At 39.9% G+C, this 22500-nt stretch overlaps 4 protein-coding genes across 7 annotated transcripts in view; 2 read left to right on the top strand and 2 right to left on the bottom strand.

The window, feature by feature from the left end:
- Window positions 1-5107, bottom strand: part of LOC125033173 — a 5541-nt gene extending 434 nt beyond the window's left edge. The window contains exons 1-5 of the mRNA XM_047624526.1: window positions 3467-5107; window positions 822-1071; window positions 399-522; window positions 155-268; window positions 1-47 (exon numbers count right to left, since the gene is read on the bottom strand). The exon at window positions 1-47 is cut by the window's left edge and continues 434 nt beyond it. Coding sequence (XP_047480482.1) covers window positions 1-47; window positions 155-268; window positions 399-522; window positions 822-1071; window positions 3467-3575 — 644 coding nt within the window. The 5' untranslated portion in view covers window positions 3576-5107. The remainder of the gene's footprint in view (window positions 48-154; window positions 269-398; window positions 523-821; window positions 1072-3466) is intronic.
- A 190-nt stretch (window positions 5108-5297) lies between these two features.
- On the top strand, window positions 5298-8446 carry LOC125033566. Of its 2 annotated transcripts, XM_047625181.1 has the most exons (5): window positions 5298-6357; window positions 6465-6714; window positions 7010-7133; window positions 7259-7372; window positions 7481-8372. In XM_047625181.1, the coding sequence occupies exons 1-5, from the start codon at window positions 6258-6260 to the stop codon at window positions 7787-7789; spliced, it is 897 nt and encodes a 298-aa protein (XP_047481137.1). In that variant the 5' UTR covers window positions 5298-6257; the 3' UTR covers window positions 7790-8372. The 2 variants fall into 2 exon arrangements, with proteins under 2 accessions (XP_047481137.1, XP_047481138.1); XM_047625182.1 differs by lacking the exon at window positions 7259-7372 and having other exon boundaries at window positions 7403-8446.
- Window positions 8447-12516: 4070 nt separating this feature from the next.
- Window positions 12517-20527, bottom strand: LOC125033345 (beta-1,4-glucuronyltransferase 1-like). 3 transcript variants are annotated; one of them, XM_047624763.1, is made up of 7 exons: window positions 20424-20527; window positions 18173-18322; window positions 17633-17788; window positions 17094-17339; window positions 15995-16522; window positions 15702-15875; window positions 12517-15209 (listed from the first exon to the last, which is right to left on the bottom strand). In XM_047624763.1, exons 2-7 carry the CDS (start codon window positions 18248-18250, stop codon window positions 15015-15017), a joined length of 1377 nt encoding a protein of 458 aa, XP_047480719.1. In that variant the 5' UTR covers window positions 18251-18322; window positions 20424-20527; the 3' UTR covers window positions 12517-15014. The 3 variants fall into 3 exon arrangements, with proteins under 3 accessions (XP_047480719.1, XP_047480721.1, XP_047480720.1); XM_047624765.1 differs by having other exon boundaries at window positions 20417-20483; XM_047624764.1 differs by having other exon boundaries at window positions 20345-20444.
- A 1025-nt stretch (window positions 20528-21552) lies between these two features.
- The window catches only part of LOC125033593 (protein FAM185A-like), a 4513-nt gene continuing 3565 nt past the window's right edge, over window positions 21553-22500 (top strand). Inside the window, exons 1-2 of the mRNA XM_047625244.1 lie at window positions 21553-21959; window positions 22424-22500. The exon at window positions 22424-22500 is cut by the window's right edge and continues 92 nt beyond it. Of these exons, the coding sequence (XP_047481200.1) occupies window positions 21663-21959; window positions 22424-22500 (374 nt within the window). The 5' untranslated portion in view covers window positions 21553-21662. The remainder of the gene's footprint in view (window positions 21960-22423) is intronic.

Genomic DNA, 22500 nt, shown 5'->3' with positions numbered 1-22500 from the left:
GGGTTCCGCGCCTCGGCGCCCTGCCTCGCGCACCGCCGGAAGCCCATCTGTCGGGGGAGAGCAGACGGCGTCGCCTCACTCGGAAACCTCGAGTCACTAACAAAGCACATCCAATAAAGACGGGACTGGAAAACAAATGGGGACAAACACTCACGATGGAAACCATGATGCAGTAGGCAGTCAGTATGATGATTATCGGCACCAAGTAGAACACGCCATACAGTGCTTTTAAAACAGTGCTATTGCAGGGATCTAGTATTCTGTCATTCTGAACGAGAGAGAGAGAGATACATTAGTAACGAAGAAAAACAAACAAGATCAGAATGGATGAGAATATATAAGCACACTTTCAGCTTTCCTCTACAAGTAAAAATATATCAATGCGTTTCCTAATTTACCTGCAACAGGAAGGCCAACATTAGCGTCAGCACAACAGGCAGAGTGACAGCGACTTCGACCGCCGCAACCACAGTCGACCTGGACCACAGCTTGTACTTCAGCGGGAAACACACGGCTATCAGTCTGCAAGGAGGAGGGACTCGTGGGAAGGTCTTACGTCACTCACTCTTTGGTCTCTACGAATTGACTCAAGAGTGCACGAACTGTCACTTTACTTCGGCTGAAGAGGATTCCTTGTGAAGCTCGAAATGTCACGTCTTTTGTTCTCATTGTCATTTTCATTCGTGTATGCATACTGCACTACGAAATTATACTGCGCCATATTGCAGAGAGAGAGAGAGAAGGGAAGTGTGTGAGATAGTGATCGAGGGAGAGGGAGGAGCGAGAGGCGAGAGACAGAGAGAAGTAGACCGGTCGACTACCTGTACACGGCGATCACCGCCAGCGCCAACTGGTCGATGCACGCAGCTATGTAGTGCAGAGCTATGAAGGCCTGCTCGGTCGCCAGTTTGGCCCGCCTATCCTGCAGGAAAAGGAGCTCAAGCACGGCGGCCCCCGGCAGGGCGAGCGAGCACAGGAAGGCGTTGGCTGCGAAGAGCGAGCACAGCTGGATCTTCGTCCCTGCTTGCGTCTTGTCACAGGTCTTCAGATACCACAAGCAGACGATGCTGCCTGGAACGGGAAAAGAGACGTGACAGTGTCTGTGCGCGGGATGTTCGCTCACTGGAACTTTCAATGAAATTAAAAAAAAGAAAACATGAATTCATAATCTGGTATTATCACGTCAAATATAAATCAATAATCTCGATATGGCAAAATGCCCAATGTACCGGCGGGCCTTTTCTCTGATTTCTGGGTTTTTTATGCCATACTGTTTCCAGCCCCATCAAGCACTCTATTGCCATGATTATCCATGATTCAACATGTTTGGCTGTTTGGCAGGGAGCTACACCATGCAATCTTAACTATTAGATATTACAAAGAGAAAAAAAGTGAAACAACAAATTCTAAATGTATGTAGCCAGGTATGATGTGTAAGACACATATTTCTCTCTTTCGCTCTCTCTTAGAGAAACATTTAGTAGTGCTATCACACTATTTCTTTCCTATTTTTATTTTATTTTTTTAACACAAACCAACCTGACAAAACTGGGAGTATCTCTTTTTTTGAAAAGATATTGAGAAATGTTGACCCAAAACAATCTTATTTTTTCAACATGGTATATAAAAAAATAAAAAACATTATTAAAAGAAAACATTATTAGACGTGTTTTTATTTCTAGGCATAATGCGTCGAACAATAATTATGAAAAGCATGCATATATATATATATATATATATATATATATATCCACACTGGATCTACGGGCGTCCTGACAGGCAGCGCATATATATATATATATATATATATATATATATATATATATATATATATATATATATATATATATATATGTGTGTGAGTGTGTGTGTGTACGAGTATATATATATATATATATATATATATATATATATATATATATGTATAAATATATGTATACACACACACACACATATATATATATATATATATATATATATATATATATATATGTATATATATATATATATATATATATATATATATATATATATATATATATGCGCTGCCTGTCAGGACGCCCGTAGATCCAGTGTGGGACCAGGAACTCGCCAGCGCAGGTACCAGTCGCCCCATGATGCTGTGGACGGGTGCCGCCTGCCTGGACGCCCACAGATTCGGTCAAACTTCTGGAGCTCGTCAGCACAGGTATCAGCCGCCTTGAGATGCCGTAGAGGACGCTTCCTGCCCGGACGCCCGTAAATCCCGACGAAGATTACGAGGACGTCTGTACGAGCGCGCAGCCGAGAAGGACCTGGACGAGATCTGCGCGGACGTGCATTTGGGCGAGTACCCCGCGAGTTAGGCCTGGACGAGGACTACGAGGAGGTCTGGACGATTCCGAAGTCAAGGAAGACCTGTGCGAGACCTTCGAGGACGTGTGGACGTCGAGGACGGACGGATTTACCAGGGACCAGGATGAAGAAGACGACAAGGACGAGCAGCCACGAAGATGCACCAGGGACAACGCGAGAACGAAGTGACTAGCAAGTCTGTACCAGCCAAGTTGGGTCGCCCTTCAGGCAGGTCTAAGGCGCCTCGAGGGCGAGGCGTTAGTAGGTGACCGAGCAATATACCGTGTACATAACCACGATTTGTTTATGAAACACCGCGTGGCTGCTTGCCACGTGGCTCGAGGTCCAGGAAAGAACCATCGTTTCAGCGAGAAGTAGCTGAAGAGTTATCTGACCTTGTTTGACCTCGACAGACGTGCCCTCGCTCCTTCGGGCTCAAGTCATTCTCACCAGCCTTCCGCCCCCACAGGGCTTGTCGGCGCCGTGACCTCCCCGCACTCGGCACTTACCCAAGACTCGTCTGCGTGGTAACCATAACTTGTTGTTGTGAGCCGTACTTACGATCACTGCTGTTCACCACGAAAGAAAATGACCACATACTGGCATATAGTGTTTAGAAATACTGATGTGCGCGCACTACATTGATTGTGTGTGTGTGAGACGTTCTTCCAAGCATTCTGTGCTGTTTAGGAGAGGAGGCAGAATTTCTTCCATACTTTCCTCTTTAATTGTGTTAATTTTTTTCCAAATCATCGAGTTTTCTTTTCACTTCTGCAACTGAAGTTTTTGAAACGCCCGATTTCTCGGCTATTTCCTGTTACCTTGGAGACGTCTCTTGGAAATAAACTTCAACAGCAGAAAAAAACGCTCGATCTTTTTCTCCACCTATGGTACTTCAGTAATCAGTCTTGATTCGCTTGGCAAGGTAGAAGGGCGACGTTTAGTCAGTAGTGGCACACACACACACATATGTATATTTTACATGTGGGGTGTGTTTCTCCTTTCACGCCCGAGGCTCTGCTGTCCTCCACAGTGGATTCGCTCCCGGCGTCCTTGCCTTGTCACTGGCTAGAAAATCCCAGGGGGCTCTCTCTCTCTCTCTGCACAAAATGCAGCGGTCACGGCCACTCACCCAAGGCACCGAAGGCACACACCAGCATCTCGAAGGCCAGAACCCACGCTTTCCACTGCGCCGCCTGGTTGCAGTTGGTGTAGCTGGTGCAGTTGGTGCAGCTGTACATCGCGCGGGCCTACCAACACTGAAGTTCTAGGTGCCTTGGGCGATCGTATCTACACAGGAAGCTACATATCAGTAGTGTTTAAAAATACGCACATCCGTATTTTTAAACACTATATGCCAGTATGTGGCCATTTTCTTTCGTGTCAAAATTCCCCAATAATTCCAATAAGGTCGATTTTTTTCTCTCTTTTTTTCGTGTCGAACTTCTTTTGTCACATTCACCCCGTTAAAGTCTCCTGTTTTGTTTGAGTGCCATTTCCCAACCAAATCCTTCTGAGTGAGCCAGCCCTCGCTCTCGCGGCACCCATCTGGCGTGACCGTTTCTGTTATCTTCATCATTACTTGTTCCTCTGTTCTTTCGTTGCCTGTTTTTAATGAGGGATGGGAACCGAGGGTTGAAGGATGGGGGGGGGGGGGATGGATGGCACTGGCTGTCAATATCAATCTTGGAATATATATGTGAAACGTTAAAAGGTCAATTTTTATTTTTATTAGTTAAATGTTGACAGCCCTCCTGCAAACAGTTATATGCCTTCCGATAATCACTAATGACGAAAATCTACTGACCTTCAACTACGCGACCTATGTTATATTTGCGTTTTCCAAATTTTGATTCATCAGTTTCTACCCTTTCCCTTGGCCCATCTCTCATTTAAACACCAAGAAGAAGTTTGCCCAATCGCAAATAAACTTGTTTGGAAATTGGAAGTCGCTCGTGAAGAAAATATCTCTCTTACCCACAAATTGACAAATTTTAAAATAGTTTCAAAAGCGAGCTCACTGTTATCAAACTAGATGTTCTTAAAAAAGTGATTTCTTGAAGCTGCATTTAACTCTTCGCGTATGAACTTTGTCGAAAAGAATAAATCTGGCTGTCCCGGTCAGGGTCGCACTCGAGCTCCGAGGCAATCAGGTTTTGCGACTGGCAGAGATCGAGCAGGAGGTCGCCTGGTCGCCGTATTGATGCCCAATTGCCCATACCCACCATAAGAAAAACACTAACATTGTAATGACCCAACGTGACACGATATTAACCCAAAAAAAATCACATTTAAGTTGGAGAGTCCCGCCATGGCAAGAGTTTAAGGTAAGTGAGGGAGTGGTTGGCAGTCAGTGGCGGATACTTTTAATTAAATCCCAAAACACGAACACCGCAACGCAACGATAAGACATCAAAAGGACAAAAATACAAAAAAAAAGATTGGTGCTGGTATTTCGCCCCAGCATACAGGGCTTTTTCAAGGCAAAAAATGTATGCATGAGGGGAATGTGGAATAAACTTTCACTTTATTTCACTGTGTCCGATATAGGAGGCAATTAATGGTAACAAGCACTCTCTCCCTCTCTCCCTCTCTCCCTCTCTCTCTCTCTCTCCCTCTCTCTCTCTCTCTCTCTCTCTCTCTCTCTCTCTCTCTCTCTCTCTCTCTCTCTCTCTCTCTCTCTCTTTCTCTCTCTCTCTCTTTCTCTCAGCAAATAAAATACAGTTGTCACAGTGCCATTAGGTTAAACCCTCTTTAAGGACTACAGATTGACACCGGGTTAAGAATCATGATTATATTCATTATGCACCATGCGTTTGCAAAGATTATACAGATTATTCATAGTTTACTCATTTTCTACTCCCCCCCTCCCCCCCCCAAGAAAAAAAAAATACATTTTACCTAGAGTTTACATATTCTTCACAACGATTATAAAATTTACGAGATGATTTTGTACCGAGAGAGAGATCACGTGGCTAGTCTGTGGGATCGTGTTCCTGTTTTTGCCTTCTGACTTAGACTTCGCTTCGTGTTTGAAAGCAAATGAGAGTGTAATCGAAATTTAGCTTCCGCCTCAAAGAAAATAAGTTAGAAAGCAAGAGATAATTGTTATTTCTTCTTTTTCTTCTTCTTCTTTTTTCTTTTTCTGCTTTCTTCTTCTTCTTTTTCTTTTTCTTCTTCTTCTTCTTCTTGGGATTGGGAATTAACGTCAATCTGGTAATTCAGATTTCAAGCCTGGTGTTGGCTTGTTAGATACTTGGTTTTGTTACCAAAGAGTTGCAGAAGCATGATTTTTGTTTAAATGCATTTAATTATGATGTCATTTTATATCTCGCTCATTCCAGTAGCCTACGAAGAGCAGTGCTGTTTTTGTGGGTATTCCATTGAACAGATTTTTGTTTAAGATGACATTCCCCGGAATACAAGATTTGAATCTGGATTTATCAATAATGGGAAATCTTATGAATAGTGTTCTCTGGGTCATTTCTTTCATGTTTTCACTTTCACTAAAGTGCACACGTGTTTAGATTGAAATGTATATTATATGTATATATACATAATCGTATATAATGTGTATGTGGTAGGCATGTATGCATGTGTGTGTTTTTGTGTACGTCTATGTCTGTGTGTGAGTATGTGTACACATTTCTAACTAAGGATAACGATTAGCCAGAAATGCGAAGCTGAACCACACCCGGGAGCCCGGCCAGCAGACGGGACTGAGCTTCGTCCTTCCCCACCGTGGTGCCGCAGCAGTAATCTCGCGCCTAGGAGGGACCCGGTCCCAGATCGGAAGCTTATAAGATTATAACTTCCACTGATATGTAGCTTCCCGTAGATTATAACTTCCACTGATATGTAGCTTCCCGTAGAGATACGGGTGCTCAAGGCACCCGGAACCTCATTGTTGATAGACCCGCGCGATGCTCAACTGCACCAACCGCACCGTCTGCAACCTGGCGGCGCAGTGGAAAGCGTACAGCCTGGCCTTCGAGATGCTGGTGTGCGCCTGCGGTGTCTTGGGTGAGACGCCGTGACCAGTGGGTGTGAGATATTTCTCTACGACGGTACACACACATTGAGCGAATATCTCGTGCACAGACACTGTCACGTCAGTTTTCCCGTTCCAGGCAGCATCGTCTGCTTGTGGTGTCTGAAGACCTGTGACAAGACGCAAGCAGGGACGAAGATCCAGCTGTGCTCGCTCTTCGCAGCCAACGCCTTCCTGTGCTCGCTCGCCCTGCCGGGGGCCGCCGTGCTTGAGCTCCTTTTCCTGCAGGCCAGGCGGGCCGAACCGGCGACCGAGCTGGCCTTCGTGGCCCTGTACTACATAGCTGCGTGCATCGACCAGATGACGCTGGCGGTGATCGCCGTGTACAGGTAGTCGACCGGTCTACGTCTTTCGCCTCTCGCTCCTCCCTCTCCCTCGATCACTATCTCACACACTTCCCTTCTCTCTCTCTCTCTCTCTGCAATATGGTGCAATATAATTTCGTAGTGCAGTATGCATACACGAATGAAATTGACAATGAGAACAAAAGACGTGACATTTCGAGCTTCACAAAGAGTCCTCTTCAGCCGAAGTAAAGTGACAGTTCGTGCACTCTTGAGTCAATTCGTAGAGACCAAAGAGTGAGTGACGTAAGACCTTCCCACGAGTCCCTCCTCCTTGCAGACTGATAGCCGTGTGTTTCCCGCTGAAGTACAAGCTGTGGTCCAGGTCGACTGTGGTTGTGGCGGTCGAAGTCGCGCTCACTCTGCCTGCTGTCCTGACGCTGACGTTGGCCTTCCTGTTCCTGGTAAACCGGAAAACGCACTGATATATTTTTACTTGTAGAGGAAAGCTGAATGTGTGCCTACATACCCATCCATTCTGATCCTGTTTGTTTTCTTTCGTTACAAATGTAATCTCTCTCTCTCTCAGAAATACGAAATAATAGATCCCAGCAAAAGCACTGCTGGAAAAGCACTGTATGTCGTGTTCTACTTGGTGCCGATAATCATTATACTGACTGCCTACTGCATCATGGTTTCCATCGTGAGTGTTTTTTTCTCATTTGTTTTCCAGTCCCGTCTTTATTGGATGTGCTTTGTTAGTGACTCGAGGTTTCCGAGTGAGGCGACGCCGTCTGCTCTCCCCCGACAGATGGGCTTCCGGCGGTGCGCGAGGCAGGGCGCCGAGGCGCGGAACCCCGGCTGGGACCAGATCAGCCTCTCGCTGTGCGTCCTCATCCTCATGAACCTCCTCCTGGACGTCCCCCACGTCACCATGCATCTCATGGACGTCAGTTGGACGGAACCTTCCTTCGTGATCGTCCATGCGGTCTACCGCCTCCACTTCGCCCTGGACCCCGTCGTCTTCGTGGGTCTGAACCAGCGGTTCCGCCAGAGGGCGCTGCAGGGGGTTTTCTCGCTGGTGCCCGGCCGGCGCATTCCGTCCTCCGTGGCAGTCTAGCGGCCACTCGAGAGGATTCACGGCCGTGACAGCTTCTGTGTCCTGAACTTTTTGTCCCTGAACCGACGCAAGTGTGGAAACGAAAGTGTTTCAGGCTGACCAAAGTTAAGTTAAGAACAAGAAAATACGCAAATATGCCTGAGATCGCTTCGCTGTGTTGCTTCTTCATGCCTGAAGAAGCAGTGCAGCGAAAAGGCCTTCAGAATATTCATGGATTTTCATGTTCTTCCCTTCGTGGTTTTAATTAAATATTGCATTGCTGATGATGGTAAGAACTATGTTCAGCCAAGAACTGAGAAGAAAATTTCTACTTGTGTTTTCCGTGTTTTGTGTTTATTTGCAATTACATGGGTTTATTTTGTCTTTCATCTCGTTTTCTCGTTCTCTCTCTCTCTCTTTCTCTCTTTCTTTTCCTCTCTCTTTCTCCCTCTCTCGGGGGCAAACAGTAGTCTAAACTGTTCTTCAGTGAGAATTTTGTCAAAGAAATTGAATATAACTTTATCCATATCCACTTTTTTCTACACATCAATTCCTAGATTCAGAAGTTTTTTTTTTTTTTTTTTTTTTTGTTATGGATGCTGTCTACGCTGTGTATCAACTACTTTATCGTTGGTTAATCTACAAATACAAATGAAGTGCAGTGAAGATGTAGTTTTCAACAGTGATACAATGTCATTCAGGTCTTTAGTTATTGCAGTATCTTCTTTTTTCTTCTTTTTTTTTTTTTTCTTTTTTTTGTGATTTCCCGCTTCAGAAATTGAAATTGCAGACCATTACTCGGTTTTCAAATTTTGTGATTGTTTATATAGCCGAACAGACGGTGCAGCCATGGGGTCCCCATTAGGCCTTTCCTGCGCCAATGCATTCCTGTGCTGAACAAAACTGGCTTGAACAATGCCCGTCTGAGTTTAAAGCCGTCCATTATCGTTGATATATCGATGGCATCTTTCTCCTTTTCAAACACCCATCCACGTTAACCTTTTTCTGACTAATCTCAACTCGAAACACCCTAGCATCAAATTTACCTGTGAGATCCAAGTAAACAATCACAATTACCGTTTTTAGACACGCTAGTCACCGCTAATAACGGCACCTTCCACACAAGCATTTACCGAAAGCCAACCTTCACTGGCCTCGGACTTCACTTCCTCAGTTACATCCCACATTTATACAAATTAACAGCATCAAATTCCTAATCACTCGAGCCTGCAACCTGTGTAGCAACTGGTCAATTTTTCATGATGAAATTATTTTTCTTAAAGATTTCTTTATAACTAATGCGTACCCACTGTTCTTGATCGATGAAATTCTTATTGAGAATTATTATCACTGGAATGAATATGATCTAAATTCAGTGTTTCTTATCTTTAAAATAAATATATTTATTAACGTTGAATTACATGGTTATTCTAAGATATCATTCATGTAATTAAAAAAAGGTACTTGCCCAAGATTTGATTTTTCTGACACTTCTTTCGTCACTTCTAATCAAAGAAGGTTCCTTTATCTTTATCGTCTATCTACTGTCTCCTCTACGCTCTCTTTTGCTGTTTCCAAATCTCTCATTATTAGTAGTAGTAATGATAGTCTCAGTCTCTCTCTCCCTCCCTTCCACTTTCCTTATCTCTCTCTCTCTCTCTCTCTCTCTCTCTCTCTCTCTCTCTCTCTCTCTCTCTCTCTCTCTCTCTCTCTCTCTCTCTCTCTCTCTCTCTCTCTCTCTCTCTCTCTCTCTCTCTCTCTCTCTCTCTCTCTCTCCCTCCCTCCCTCCCTCCCTCCCTCCCCCCTCTCTCCCAAACTTTCCTCTATCTCTCTCTCTCTGTTGTGTTCTTCATCATTTATTTTCGTCTGTGCTGTTTTAAAAATTTAAAGTATATATTTATAAATAAGGGGAGGATAAGAACTCGCCAATGAGAATGAACATTTCCTGCCATCCATATGTGGTTTAAAATAGTTACTTGGAAGGATAGTGAGGAAGACGGAAGGTGTCGGAGCCTTTGTGGTGTTGCGGCACGACCGTTGGTTTCAGAAGAAGAAAAAAGAGCATTATAGGACTCGGCAGACTACAGAGTGATGGTGGGGGTGCGTTCTCTGGTGGTCTTAATGGAGAAGTGTTGAGAAAGTTGAGAGCTGAATTAGTCACCCAGTTCATTAGCGACTTGCACAGGTTCAGAGATGAGAGAATCTTGAATATTGAGGACGGGAGGGGTGGGGGGGGGGATGTTTGCCTGATAGTTTATGGATCAGATGCCAGACAGCTGAAACAGATGTAGATGTAATTGAGGAAACATAATTCCGCCAGATAGTTGTTTTACTGTAATGTTCTCAAAGGGGGTAAGGGCTGATAGCTGATTAGGAGTGCCTCGTTTGTGGCGATACCTGTTCGAGGCTGCCCGTTTTGAGCGAAGCACTTGGGCGCACTCAGAATCCCACCATGGAACACATATGGAGGTATAAGGTCTTGAGTTTCGGGAAATGCGGATTAAGAAGTGGTACATTTGGAAAGCGGTCACTATAGGGAAAGCGGCCTAGAACTGACCAATGGAAGTGTTAATGGAGAGAAAGGAAGCACAGAGAGGGGTCAAGACATGAAAACGATTGCAAACGAAAAATTGGTCCCATTATGCCTGGCTAAATAGAGTACTTCAGATATTCTAAATGACCCCCTGTGTGCAAGGAATGACCGGGGTTACCATCCATTGGCGTTGAGAATTTGAAAGCAGGTCAGCAATATTGTTGAACGAGATTGCTACCGCTGCACCACACACTGGTAGACAAAAAGGTTGTAGAGTCGCAATGAGGGTGGATGGCTTAGTTGATGTGAGGGTAGAGGGGATGAAGTTGAGAATGTTGGGAGAGTAGGATTCTCCTGGAGGTTGAGCGTTGACCTGGGAGGATAGTAGGCATTGAGGAGGGGGGTAGTAGTGGCAGTGTTCAGAGTCATGTTCAAAGGAAAGCCTGGGGTCGGGGCAATGGGAGAATTCGAGTCGGGGGGGGAGGGGGGCTATCTGGTGAAGGGGCAAGTCTCATTGCTCATAATAAGGGTATAAAATCTTCATTACTGGCCATGGTAAACCTAGAGTAAGTTGGGGGGAGTAAACAGTCCACCACTCAGGGTTCCTTTGAGGGGTAAGGGCTAGACAACTAAATAGGGGAATACTGTTCATGGCTCCCCAAGGCCGTTCAGGCACAAAGTCAGCCTCTCATCCTTTCAACACGCCCCTCATACCTCAGGAAGTGGATAGTGGAAGGGGCTGAAGAATGAATGGAAATCAGAAAGGGGAAGGGAGAAAACCATGCAAGATTAGTTGAGTCGAGGGCTGAAGCCCAAGGCAGGGGAGATTCCTAGCATTGGGTACCAGTCCTCGTCTCCTAAGGCCCCCACGACAACAGCGAGCGAGGGATTGGGGGATATATGTGTGTGTATATGTGTACACATATATATGTGTGTGTGTGTGTGTGTGTGTGTGTGTGTGTGTGTGTGTGTGTGTGTGTGTGTGTGTGTGTGTGTGTGTGTGTGTGTGTGTGTGTGTGTGTTTGCGTATGTAATGTGTATATATGTACATGTGTATATATGTACATATATATATATATATATATATATATATATATTTGTATATATATACATATATATACACATATATACATATATATACATATATACAAATATATATACACAAAAATATATACATAGATATACATATATTTACATGTATATACATAGATATACATAGATATACATATATTTACATATATATACATATATATACATATATTTACATATATATACATATATATACATATATGTATACATATATACACATATACATATGTATATGTATATATGCATATATATACACATATATTATACATATATACATATGCATACATACATATATATATATATATATATATATATATATATACATACATATATATACATATACATATATATGTACATATACATACATATATGTATATATACATTTATACATGTACATATATATATATATATATATATATATATATATATATATATATATATATATATATATATATATATATATATATATATAAGCATGTACATACATATATATATACATATATATGTATGTACATATATATATATATATATATATATATATATATATATATATATATATATATATATATATATATATATATATATATATATTTATATATATATATTCATATATTTATATATATACATATTTACATATTTATATTATATTATATATATATATATATATTCATATATTTATATATATACATATTTACATATTTATATTATATATATATATATATATATATATACATATATATATTTATACATATATATATATATATATTTATATCATATATATATTTTTATATTATACATATATATATTCATATATTTATATATTTATATATATGCATATTTACATATTTATATATTTATATATATGCATATTTACATATTTATATTATATATATTATATTATATTATATTATATTATATTATATTATATTATATTATATTTATATTTATATTTATATTTATATTATATTATATTATATTAATATATATATATATATATATATATATATATATATAAAGCAGCACCACACTCATTTAATTCAGTCAATTTACCACCCTATGTATTACCAGAGGATAAGAGGACCATTGCCAAAGTATAGGTAGGTATTAATCAATTCGTAAAATCGGATTTATAATAATTCAAAACATATATTTATATTTCTGTACAGCCGTTTTACAAAAAGAGCTGTGCAAACAACGTTAAAAATATCATCTGACATAATGCACAGTAAATGAGAAGTAAACAGTAAAGTTATTCAAGAGCTAACTTACCAAATTACCCTGAAACATTAGCTCTTTTCAAAAATATACTTCGAAACAAATGAAACTTTTAAAAACATAACCACAACAATGGTATTTATTAGAAGAAAAAAATACATTATTTTCTATTAAGAACACAATTTCGTCAATATCTTCAACCTGCCTATGTAGATATGCAATTAAACTATCTTAAACTGTAATGAAGTAGTCCTATTATATTTGCTGTGCAGTTGCAGATACCTTACCTATCAACTGCATAATGAAGACTAGTTAAAATACAATCAATAAAGGATATAGCAAGGCTCAGAGAGACATGCTAAGTTCCCCTTTTCTGTTGATGGACAAAATAAACGAAGAAAAAAAATCTCTCACAAAATAAAGATACATTGCTTGTCAATTCTTTGGTTGTATCTGGAATTCCAAATGCTGTCAGATGCTTATTTTGTAATAAAGGGATAGTGAGCCTTTGACACTGTATACGACCAACTGTACACACCTAACTCTCTATAAAAATCATCCCCCAGGTTAAGTTTCAAAAGAATGACCTTAAAAAAATATATAAATGCAAATACATTGGCATAAAAGAAAAGACTGTTAACATGTAAATAGGCATATATAAAAAAAAAAATTGTAAATTGTGTAAATAAGAGAGTATCGTCCTAAGTAATACAACCGACAAGAACTCTTAACAAATTGAAGAATTCTGACTTTCAATTCTGCTTTGGTTTCTTTGATGTCCCAAATGATCAAACTTTTCAAAATGAGAATTTAAAGAATTATTAAGAACAACAATGCTTCATAATAATGTTAAAACCACTGTATTATCTGTATTAACCCAATGCTGCTACGAAAATATAGTGTTCACTCTAGTAAACACTACATTTAAATGGTCCACAAGTGCTCAGCCACCAAGGAGTCAATTCATAGAGCTTGTGACCACACCTGATGTCACCTTTTTTACACTAATGCCAACAATCCTGATGTAATTATTATTGTTATAATCATTATATTATCAACATGACTAATAGCAATATAAGATAAATTAGAATATTTCCGAATACTAAGGAAAAAGCCAAACAGGTGAGATAAGTAGCATTGACAATGGACTCCTTGGTAACTTACTACTTGTAGAGCCACCAGACAACTAATAAATTGAACTCATGATGGGTACGGCATGTATCCTAGCGGCACTAGGTTCAAAACAGATCAAGATATTAAACATCAAAAATATACAATGACCAAGACTTCAAAAATGAAACCACAAAGCATAATTTTGGGTTTTTTTCACTATTTCTTTTTCTTAAGATAGACTTAAGATAGTGTCTTACATTGACTCAAAAATACTATATTCACATGCCGCCTTACTTAAGACATGCACATCATTAGATACTTAACATAAAGCACAAATCTGTCTTCAGTGCACGAATATACACCATAAAATGAGTATTATCAAAATTATTTACAATTTCATAAAGACAAAATCTGAAATTACCTAACATTAAATTACCTCAGGATAGTCAATGTACCAGATTACTTGTTTTATGAATGAAAATTAACCAAAAAGAAAAAAGAAATTCTAATACAGTTGCTTTTTCCTGCATCTGCATCAAAAGAAAAGATGCATAACAGAATACATAGACAATTTGGCTTCTGCCAAACATTCAAAGTTAACATCTGCTGGTCTCTCTGTGCATAGGATGTGGATGAAACTCCATTCATGATAAATATGTATATCATAAAACATAACTCCAAGTTCACATTAAGCCTATATAAAAACTAGCTTCACACGACTCACAGGTATCTGTACAACAGAATTTGTGTACTTTTTCTTTTTGAGTCTTGATATTTTTTCTTAAAAAAGAAAAAAGAAAAAAAAAACGAGAAAAACTACCAATATTTTTTTCTGAGCCAACTATTCAGATCACTTATGAGATTCAGGTAGAGTTATTCAGGACTCTTATAACCCTTTTTGTCTAACACTATACATGCCATAACTGACTTATTCAGTCTTTTTTATATTCAGACATCACTGTCTCAGCACCTTAGGTAATTCATACAATAAACGCTTACTCTGTCTTTTTTTTTATATATAATGTTCTTGCCTCTTTCTCTCTCTCTCTCTTTATTTTCTTTTTCTTTTATTCCTCACCATAAACTTTTAACCACCAAAAATATACTCATGCATTCTATCTTTCCCATGAAAGACAATTTCCAAAACAACCACAGATTATACAAGTGTTTATGAGTACACACAGATGTTCTTTGGTTTGTAAGAAGTACTTTTGAAGGTTCCCAACACCACACATTACCTCCACAGCACCCACAGTTTGCTAATGCCCAGCTACAATGTCCTGCAACCTTGCTGTGCTAATAACATCTTCTGGAGGACTCTGGATATTTCTCCTTCAGCTCTCCTTTGAACTGTCTGAAGAGGACGCGGTTCTTCTCCTGCTCCATGTCTTTTGAACTGTGAAAGTTGCTTGAGGTCTTGAAACCTTCATGTACCACAAACGCAGAGTCCAGCACCACAAAGCGATACCCAGCCACGTGTAGTTCACACACCTGAAATATGAGTAAAATACATTACTGGACTGTAAATATTACAAAAAAGGAATCAAACAGTTCTGATGAAGAGTCAAATACTTACAACTTTTAATGTTAATAAAAAAATCCAGTTTAAATATTTTCCTTTATGGCAACTTATTGATAACTGAAGCACAATAGCAAACATTATTCCAAGCCAGATTATTGAATTCCTCATAATTATGTTAAATATTCAAGAGTCATGGGATCTACTTACCCAAAGCCCATAGTACTGAATCAAACATTTTTACCAAATGACTGCTTATCAAAGGCCTTCACAAGAGTGACCATCAAGTGGCAGTCTTGTGCAAAGATTCTTCTCACTCCGTATTTCAAAATCACTGGGTTTTTTACCTTTATCTATTGACATACTTGTTTTATTTCTCAATATATACTAATCATGTCTTAAAATATACTCCTAAGAACCACCAAAGAATATTTCTCATCTGACCAACAGCGTAGAGAACTCACCTGACTAATGCGATTAAAGCCATACTGTCTGAACCGTTCATCATAGAATGGCACATTTGTCCGACCTATATAAAAGGGTTCCCAGGGGTCCTGCCATATCACATCGTAGAGTGCGTCAACTCGACCCTCCTTTACATCTGTACTTTTCTCCCATGTGGCATAATCAGTGTATTTCTGAAAATCAATGTATTTCATGAAAACAAAAGGAAGAAAAGTTTCAGATCCTCTCCTTTAAATAATTAAAGCATATAAGAGAACAAAAACTCTACAAACACAAAAAACACTCGACTCACTTGACACTTCAGGCACAACTCCTGGTAGAAGATACGAGCGCTTCCCTGCTCCCGGAGATTCAGCAACTCCACTTTGGAACTGGGTATTGGAGTCCCCTCCTTCAGTTCATATGCTGGCACCACCCACACTGTCTTCTCCTCACTTGCATTTTCATCATAAAGGTGATTGTCTTTTGCATACGCAGTGAAGGCCTTATGAAGACCTGGGCTTGGCGTCATGTCTATATCAATGACCATCATGAGGTTCGTCGATGTGGCCTTTCTTGCTACATTCCTCAGTAGGTTGTTTGGGTACTGGATGCCCTTGAAGTCGTAGTTCACATGTTCCAGCTCCGAGAAGATGTTATCACATGGGGTTGTGTCAGCTGTTGGTGCCAGGTGAGGGGACGTGGGGGAGTTCAGGGGGAAAATGAGGCTAAACGTTACATTCTCCTTGATGTTAGCATGGCACCTTCGAAGGAGATGGAACACCTGCACCACTGCCTGTACTTCCCCACTCAGTGCAAATACTGCCACTGAGATTGGTCCCTGGAATGTAAATCTTTGTATTAACTTTTTGCTCTAAAACCTGTCATGGTAAATCTAAGATTCTTCAATGACCATCCTTGACTACTAAAATCTTACATAACTTTATATACTTATTCATTGTCACTACAATAATAATCTTATTTTGGGGGAATTCTTCAGCAGGATTTTACTGTACCTAAAACTGGTCTCTTGGTACTCAAATTTCTTATAAATAATATCAACACTTTAGTAGTCTAATGAACTTACCATTACATAAATTAAGAAAAAATATGACTAATTACAAAAATAGTACATTAGCATTTCCATGGGGGATTTCTTGTTATCCAGTTAAATCACAATTTACTGGGATTTAAATGGATTTAATTTAACCAATGTACTAAAGTTTTTTTTCAAGCATCAGAAATACTGACACAGAATTAATATTTTTGTAAAAGTATGAGCGCTAATGCAATTACATTTAATAAAAGCTAGAATTAAATTAGATTAATTAATCTTAATCAACCAGATGATTACAAACAAGCTGATTACTAAAGCCCACCAGCCATGCAGACAACAGCAATCATCAACCTACCTGCCACTGACGCACAAGCTCTGGCAGACGGTTAAGCCTGGCAAGCGAGCACTGGGTGACAAGGGTGAGTCCCTGGCCATCCAACGAAGCTGAATCCTCCCTCCCCTCTAGCCCTCCTTCCCCCCCTGGTCCAGCCTCGAGTGCAGACCCCCTGAGGACGCCCAGCGACACCCTGTATTCCCCCGAGCCATCCAGCACACTCCAGTGGGCAATGCGTGAGAGGATGGCCTCGTGCTCATCTGAAAGCTGTCGGGTTTGGAAGGGAAGTTTAGTCCTGGCATCTCATAATTAACTTTTTTAATATGATCACTTCAATTTCTTCTCACAACTCTATGACATTTTCTACTCTTTAATGCAGTGACTCCCAAAGTGTCCATACCAGTGTGCCTCCATTATCCCCTCTGTGTGTTGCAGGAACTTGGACGGGACTATCATTTGTGCACAATGTACACAATCAAAAGTCTCACCCAAAATGATATACAGTGTATATCAACAATGAAATGATTAAACTAAGCCTTGGGTCTCAGCAATTATATTACCTTCTGCCCTAGATGATGGTCTCGCCTCCTAGATAGCATGTGATGACTCTTGACCGCAGACCTGATTCCTAAACCACTCACTCCACCGCCCAATGCCAGGTCTGCCGCTGCCTGGTGTCGCTGCTTTAGTTGCCATGTCAGGATGAGGTTGGTTACCTGCAGAGACAAGGAATGGTGCATGGGTGTAATGTAAATCATTACAGTACTTGTTTTATCCACTTCTTATGCCCTCATCACATACCACACACTATTTATACACTTACTAGTCACCACATATCATGTAATTATTATACCCTCACCACTAATTATACAATAACCACCTGCAACACACTTACTTCATTACGCAATCTGCATAAAACCACAACGCATTTCACACTCAATATGCACTTACCATTTACTATGAACTACTTATACATTCACCACACACTAAACACTTATTATACCCTTGATAATTAGTAAACACTCATCACTTATCACACACTAATCATATATAACACACAGAGTTACCACTTACTACAAAGCTCCCACCAAACAGCCTACCTGTGACAAACATGCAATGAATGCCAGGATTGCAACAGAGCGCCAGGAGATGATGCTGGACAGAAACCTCGGAAACATCCCTGGTCTGGACAGTTCTGCCGTGCAATCATGCCGCGGTCAGGACACTGCACTTCTGACATTATTCATGACCTGGGGACAAAATAAAGGAACTTTGAAGGTTACTCAGTATGAAAGCTGTCTTATATCAACATACCTGACACTGAGAAAAAATGAAAGAAAAAGTATAAAATGCATATGAAAATTAAGGAATGAACTTCATTTGAAAAAAAAAATCCTTATCATTTTAATCATTGCCTCATAAATTTGAGAAAAAAGAGAGGTATGGAGTGATGGAGGGAGGGGGAGGAGGGGAGGGAGGGAGTGAGGAGAGGGGAGGGAGGGAGGGAGGGGGAGAGGGGAGGGAGGGAGGGAGGGGAGGGAGGGGGAGAGGGTGAGAGGGGAGGGAGGGAGGGAGGGGGAGAGGGGAGGGAGGGAGTGAGAGAGGGGAGGGAGGGAGGGAGGGGGAGAGGGGAGGGAGGGAGGGAGGGGAGGGAGGGGGAGAGGGTGAGAGGGGAGGGAGGGAGGGAGGGGGAGATGTGAGGGAAGGAGGGAGTGATGGAAGGAGGAAGTGGGAGGGAGGGGGGAGAGGGGGAGTGGGAGGGGGAGAGTGAGGGGGAGGGGAGGGAGGAGGGAGGGGGGAGGGAGGGAGGGAGGGAGGGAGGGAGGGAGGGATGGAGGCGAGGGAGGGAGGGAGGGAGGGATGGAGCAGGGAGGGAGAGGAGAGTGAGAGAGAGAAGAGAGGAGAGAAGAGAGAGAGAGAGAGAGAGAGAGAGAGAGAGAGAGAGAGAGAGAGAGAGAGAGAGAGAGAGAGAGAGAGAGAGAGAGAGAGAGAGAGGGAGGGAGAGAGGGAGGGAGGGAGGGAGGGGGAGGAGGGAGGGGGAGAGAGAGAGAGAGAGAGAGAGAGAGAGAGAGAGAGAGAAGAGAGAGAGAGGAGAGGGAGGGAGGGAGGGAGGGAGGGAGGGAGGGAGGGAGGGAGGGAGGGAGGGAGGGAGGGAGGGATAGGAGGGAGAGACTTGGGATATAAATGTTCAGTAACAAGGCCTCCTCTGAGCAAATACTTAGAAATTCTGTTTATAATCTAAGTAAATGTTTTGACTAGGTTCACCTAAGGTTGTGGAAATAGAATGGTCATAAAATAAATGCAAAATAACACTATTCATTAAAAATAAAGGATTTTACACAGTAAAGGTAAGTCTGCAAATCCATACCCAAGCCCAGTAATGCCACTGCCTCAAAAGGTTGTACTCTGGTAAAGGCAAGCAGAGTTCAACCATGTATACCCTGGCTAGATGAAGTGTGTCAGTCTCTCTGACAATTCATAGTCAGATAAGTAAATAGTCCAAGCGATATAAATAAGCATTCCAATATGTATAACCACACATTACTGTCTACAGCATCAGTTGTGGTAATATTGACTATCTTACAGTTTAGATATGGAAAACGTATCATCTTATGAAATCCAGATCTCCTATCATTGTTGGATAAATTAAAAAGCATCTTAAATATACCAAAGAAGAAGGTTAAATAAGTTATGTTAATTCCCTGAGTAAATATACATAATAGCAAAGCTAAACATGAATGAAATTATAACAGACTCATCATAAATCACCATATCAACCAGTAATTGTTCAGTTAAGACCTTTAGACCTTTGGCAAATGAACAGTGATTATGAGACTCACTCACCATCAAAACTTCAGAATGAGTGAGGAAAATGTGATGTCTTTTGTTACATTCTTCATGGCTTTAAGCGCCCATCTGTATTATGATTATCGATATAATTATTCTACACAAATTTGGGTTGTTATTTAAAAGACTCTTGGTACGCTATGGTTAAGCATCTTCACGGAAATTAAACACTCATATCAAGAAATTTGAATTTTAAATGAATTGTTACTGCCACAATCCTGTAGGACAACCAGCACTTGTGGCGAATTATGCTTTATTGCAAGAGATCAATCAAATGACAAACACAACTACTGGCAAAGAAAAACAACTGAAATTGGCAAGACCTCAAAGTCAGAAAATAAGAAACGTTTCCAAAAAATGGCGTTGAACACGTTAAATAATATCAAAAACATCTTTACAATGCTACTCCACACTCTGACACATACATTTACATCATTTTCTTTCCCTTCTATCCCATGTAAGGCCCGAAGAACGAAAAAAGAGAAGAAAACACGCACCACCCACCTAAAACACTGAGATGGTATCGTGGTGTTATTGTTTCGAGGCGTTCGTGTAAGTCCGTCCCGAATCCGCATGCAGAATCCGCATGCAACTATGCTCTTTTGAACACTCTGAAATGCTTTTTTCCCCCTTTTACTCTTCATTGTAAAAGTACGAGATCTTTTGTATCTTTTTTTATTTCATTACTTTGGATGATCGGATATCAGTTCTGAAATGGATACTGGGTACATGATTTTCGATTTTTGTCCGAAGGGAGAGGGGAGCATCATTGAATACAGAAACGCAAATCTGCAAGCACAGCAAACAAGCATGCACACAGATGAATAAATAAATATATAAATATATTAATAAATATATTTATATCATATATATCACACACACACAAATATATATAGATATATATATATGCATATATATGTATATATATGTATATATACATATATATGTATATATACATATATACATACATATGTATATATATGTATAGATACATATATATACATACATATGTATATATATATGTATATATGCATATATATACATCATATATATGTGTGTATAATATATATATATAGATATAGATAGATAGATAGATAGACAGATAGATAGATAATATATATACATATGTACATATAGATACATATATATGTATATATGTATGTATATATACATATATATGTATATATGTATATATACATATATATATATGTATATATACATATATATATACATACATATGTGTATATATATGTATATATGCATATATATATATATCATATATTTATTTGTGTGTATATATATGCATATATATGTTATATATACATATATATACACACAAATATATATATATATATATATATATATATATATATATATATATATATATATATATATATATATATGATATATATATACATATATACATATATATATACATATATATGTATATATATATGTATATATATGTATATATACACATATACACAAATATATATGTATATATACACATATACACAAATATATACATATATATACACATACATATATGTGTGTGTGTGTGTGCGCGTGTGTGTACATATATAACTCTACGCTACCGCATGCCCGGTTTCGTAACCTTCCCTTGCGAGTTACACAAGCACGAGTTTCGAGAGGAAAACAACATTGGGATTTCTCTCTCTTTCTCTCCTTTTATCCACTTTATTCGTTTGTTCATCGCATTCGTACTCACTTGGTCGGTTAAGTATGAACTCGCTGAGCAGGAATGTGGGTCGTTTAATGAGAATCAACCGTAATTTGAACAGATATGAGAGATTAGCACAGAAGCTGTACTCGCCTGTTTCCGCATGTGATAGGCCTACACTAGCGGGATGTAGGCCTATAAATCCTTATATCCCTGTGTTAGCTAAGTTCTTCTCTACTCGTGTTAAAGAAGAACACGTTAAGTTGGGTAGTTTGGAGTACCATGTTCATCCAGGATTTGGGACAGTGAAGGCCATTGGAGAAGGGGTGGACTATGTTATAAAACCTGCGAATCCACAGGTAAGCTTTGTAATTGTAAGGAGTTTCTTGTCAATTTGGAAGTTAAGTTGTTGTTTTTGTTACATTTATTATTTTTTCCGGGTATTGGTTTTGCCAAAATATTGCCAGAACATTCCTCGACACCACCGAGCCTGTTGACGCTTCGGCAAAGAACAACAAACCGCTGCCCTACACATTCTAGCAACATGGGCATTTCTTAAAAGTTTCTGAGGATTCGTTTGTATTGAGGTCCTAATTTTTGTCCTGCTAGGATTTTGTGGGCGAGTTCTCTGCCACATGCCGAGGACATCGCAGTACTGAGTGACGCGATCCTTGGTACTAAAGTCACCCTAAGTCTGATTTCAGATATTAAAGTAATTAAAGAATACGGTTTAAAAACCCATCGTAGATTTATTCATAAGTTTCAATTCTTAGGTTGAAAGGAAGGAAGCAGGAGGCACTTAATTCCTCTATAATTCCAACAGGAATTCCCCGATGCCGACCGTGCGTTTGTCAGCATTTACGGCACTTCCGACTCCTCCTTGGACACCGTGAAAGTAGA

This window comes from Penaeus chinensis, chromosome 16 (assembly GCF_019202785.1).
Source record: "Penaeus chinensis breed Huanghai No. 1 chromosome 16, ASM1920278v2, whole genome shotgun sequence".
NCBI classification, from domain to species: Eukaryota; Metazoa; Arthropoda; class Malacostraca; order Decapoda; family Penaeidae; genus Penaeus; species Penaeus chinensis.
The sequence above is the reverse complement of the archived record's forward strand: the minus strand, read 5'-3'. Positions and strand labels throughout refer to the sequence as shown.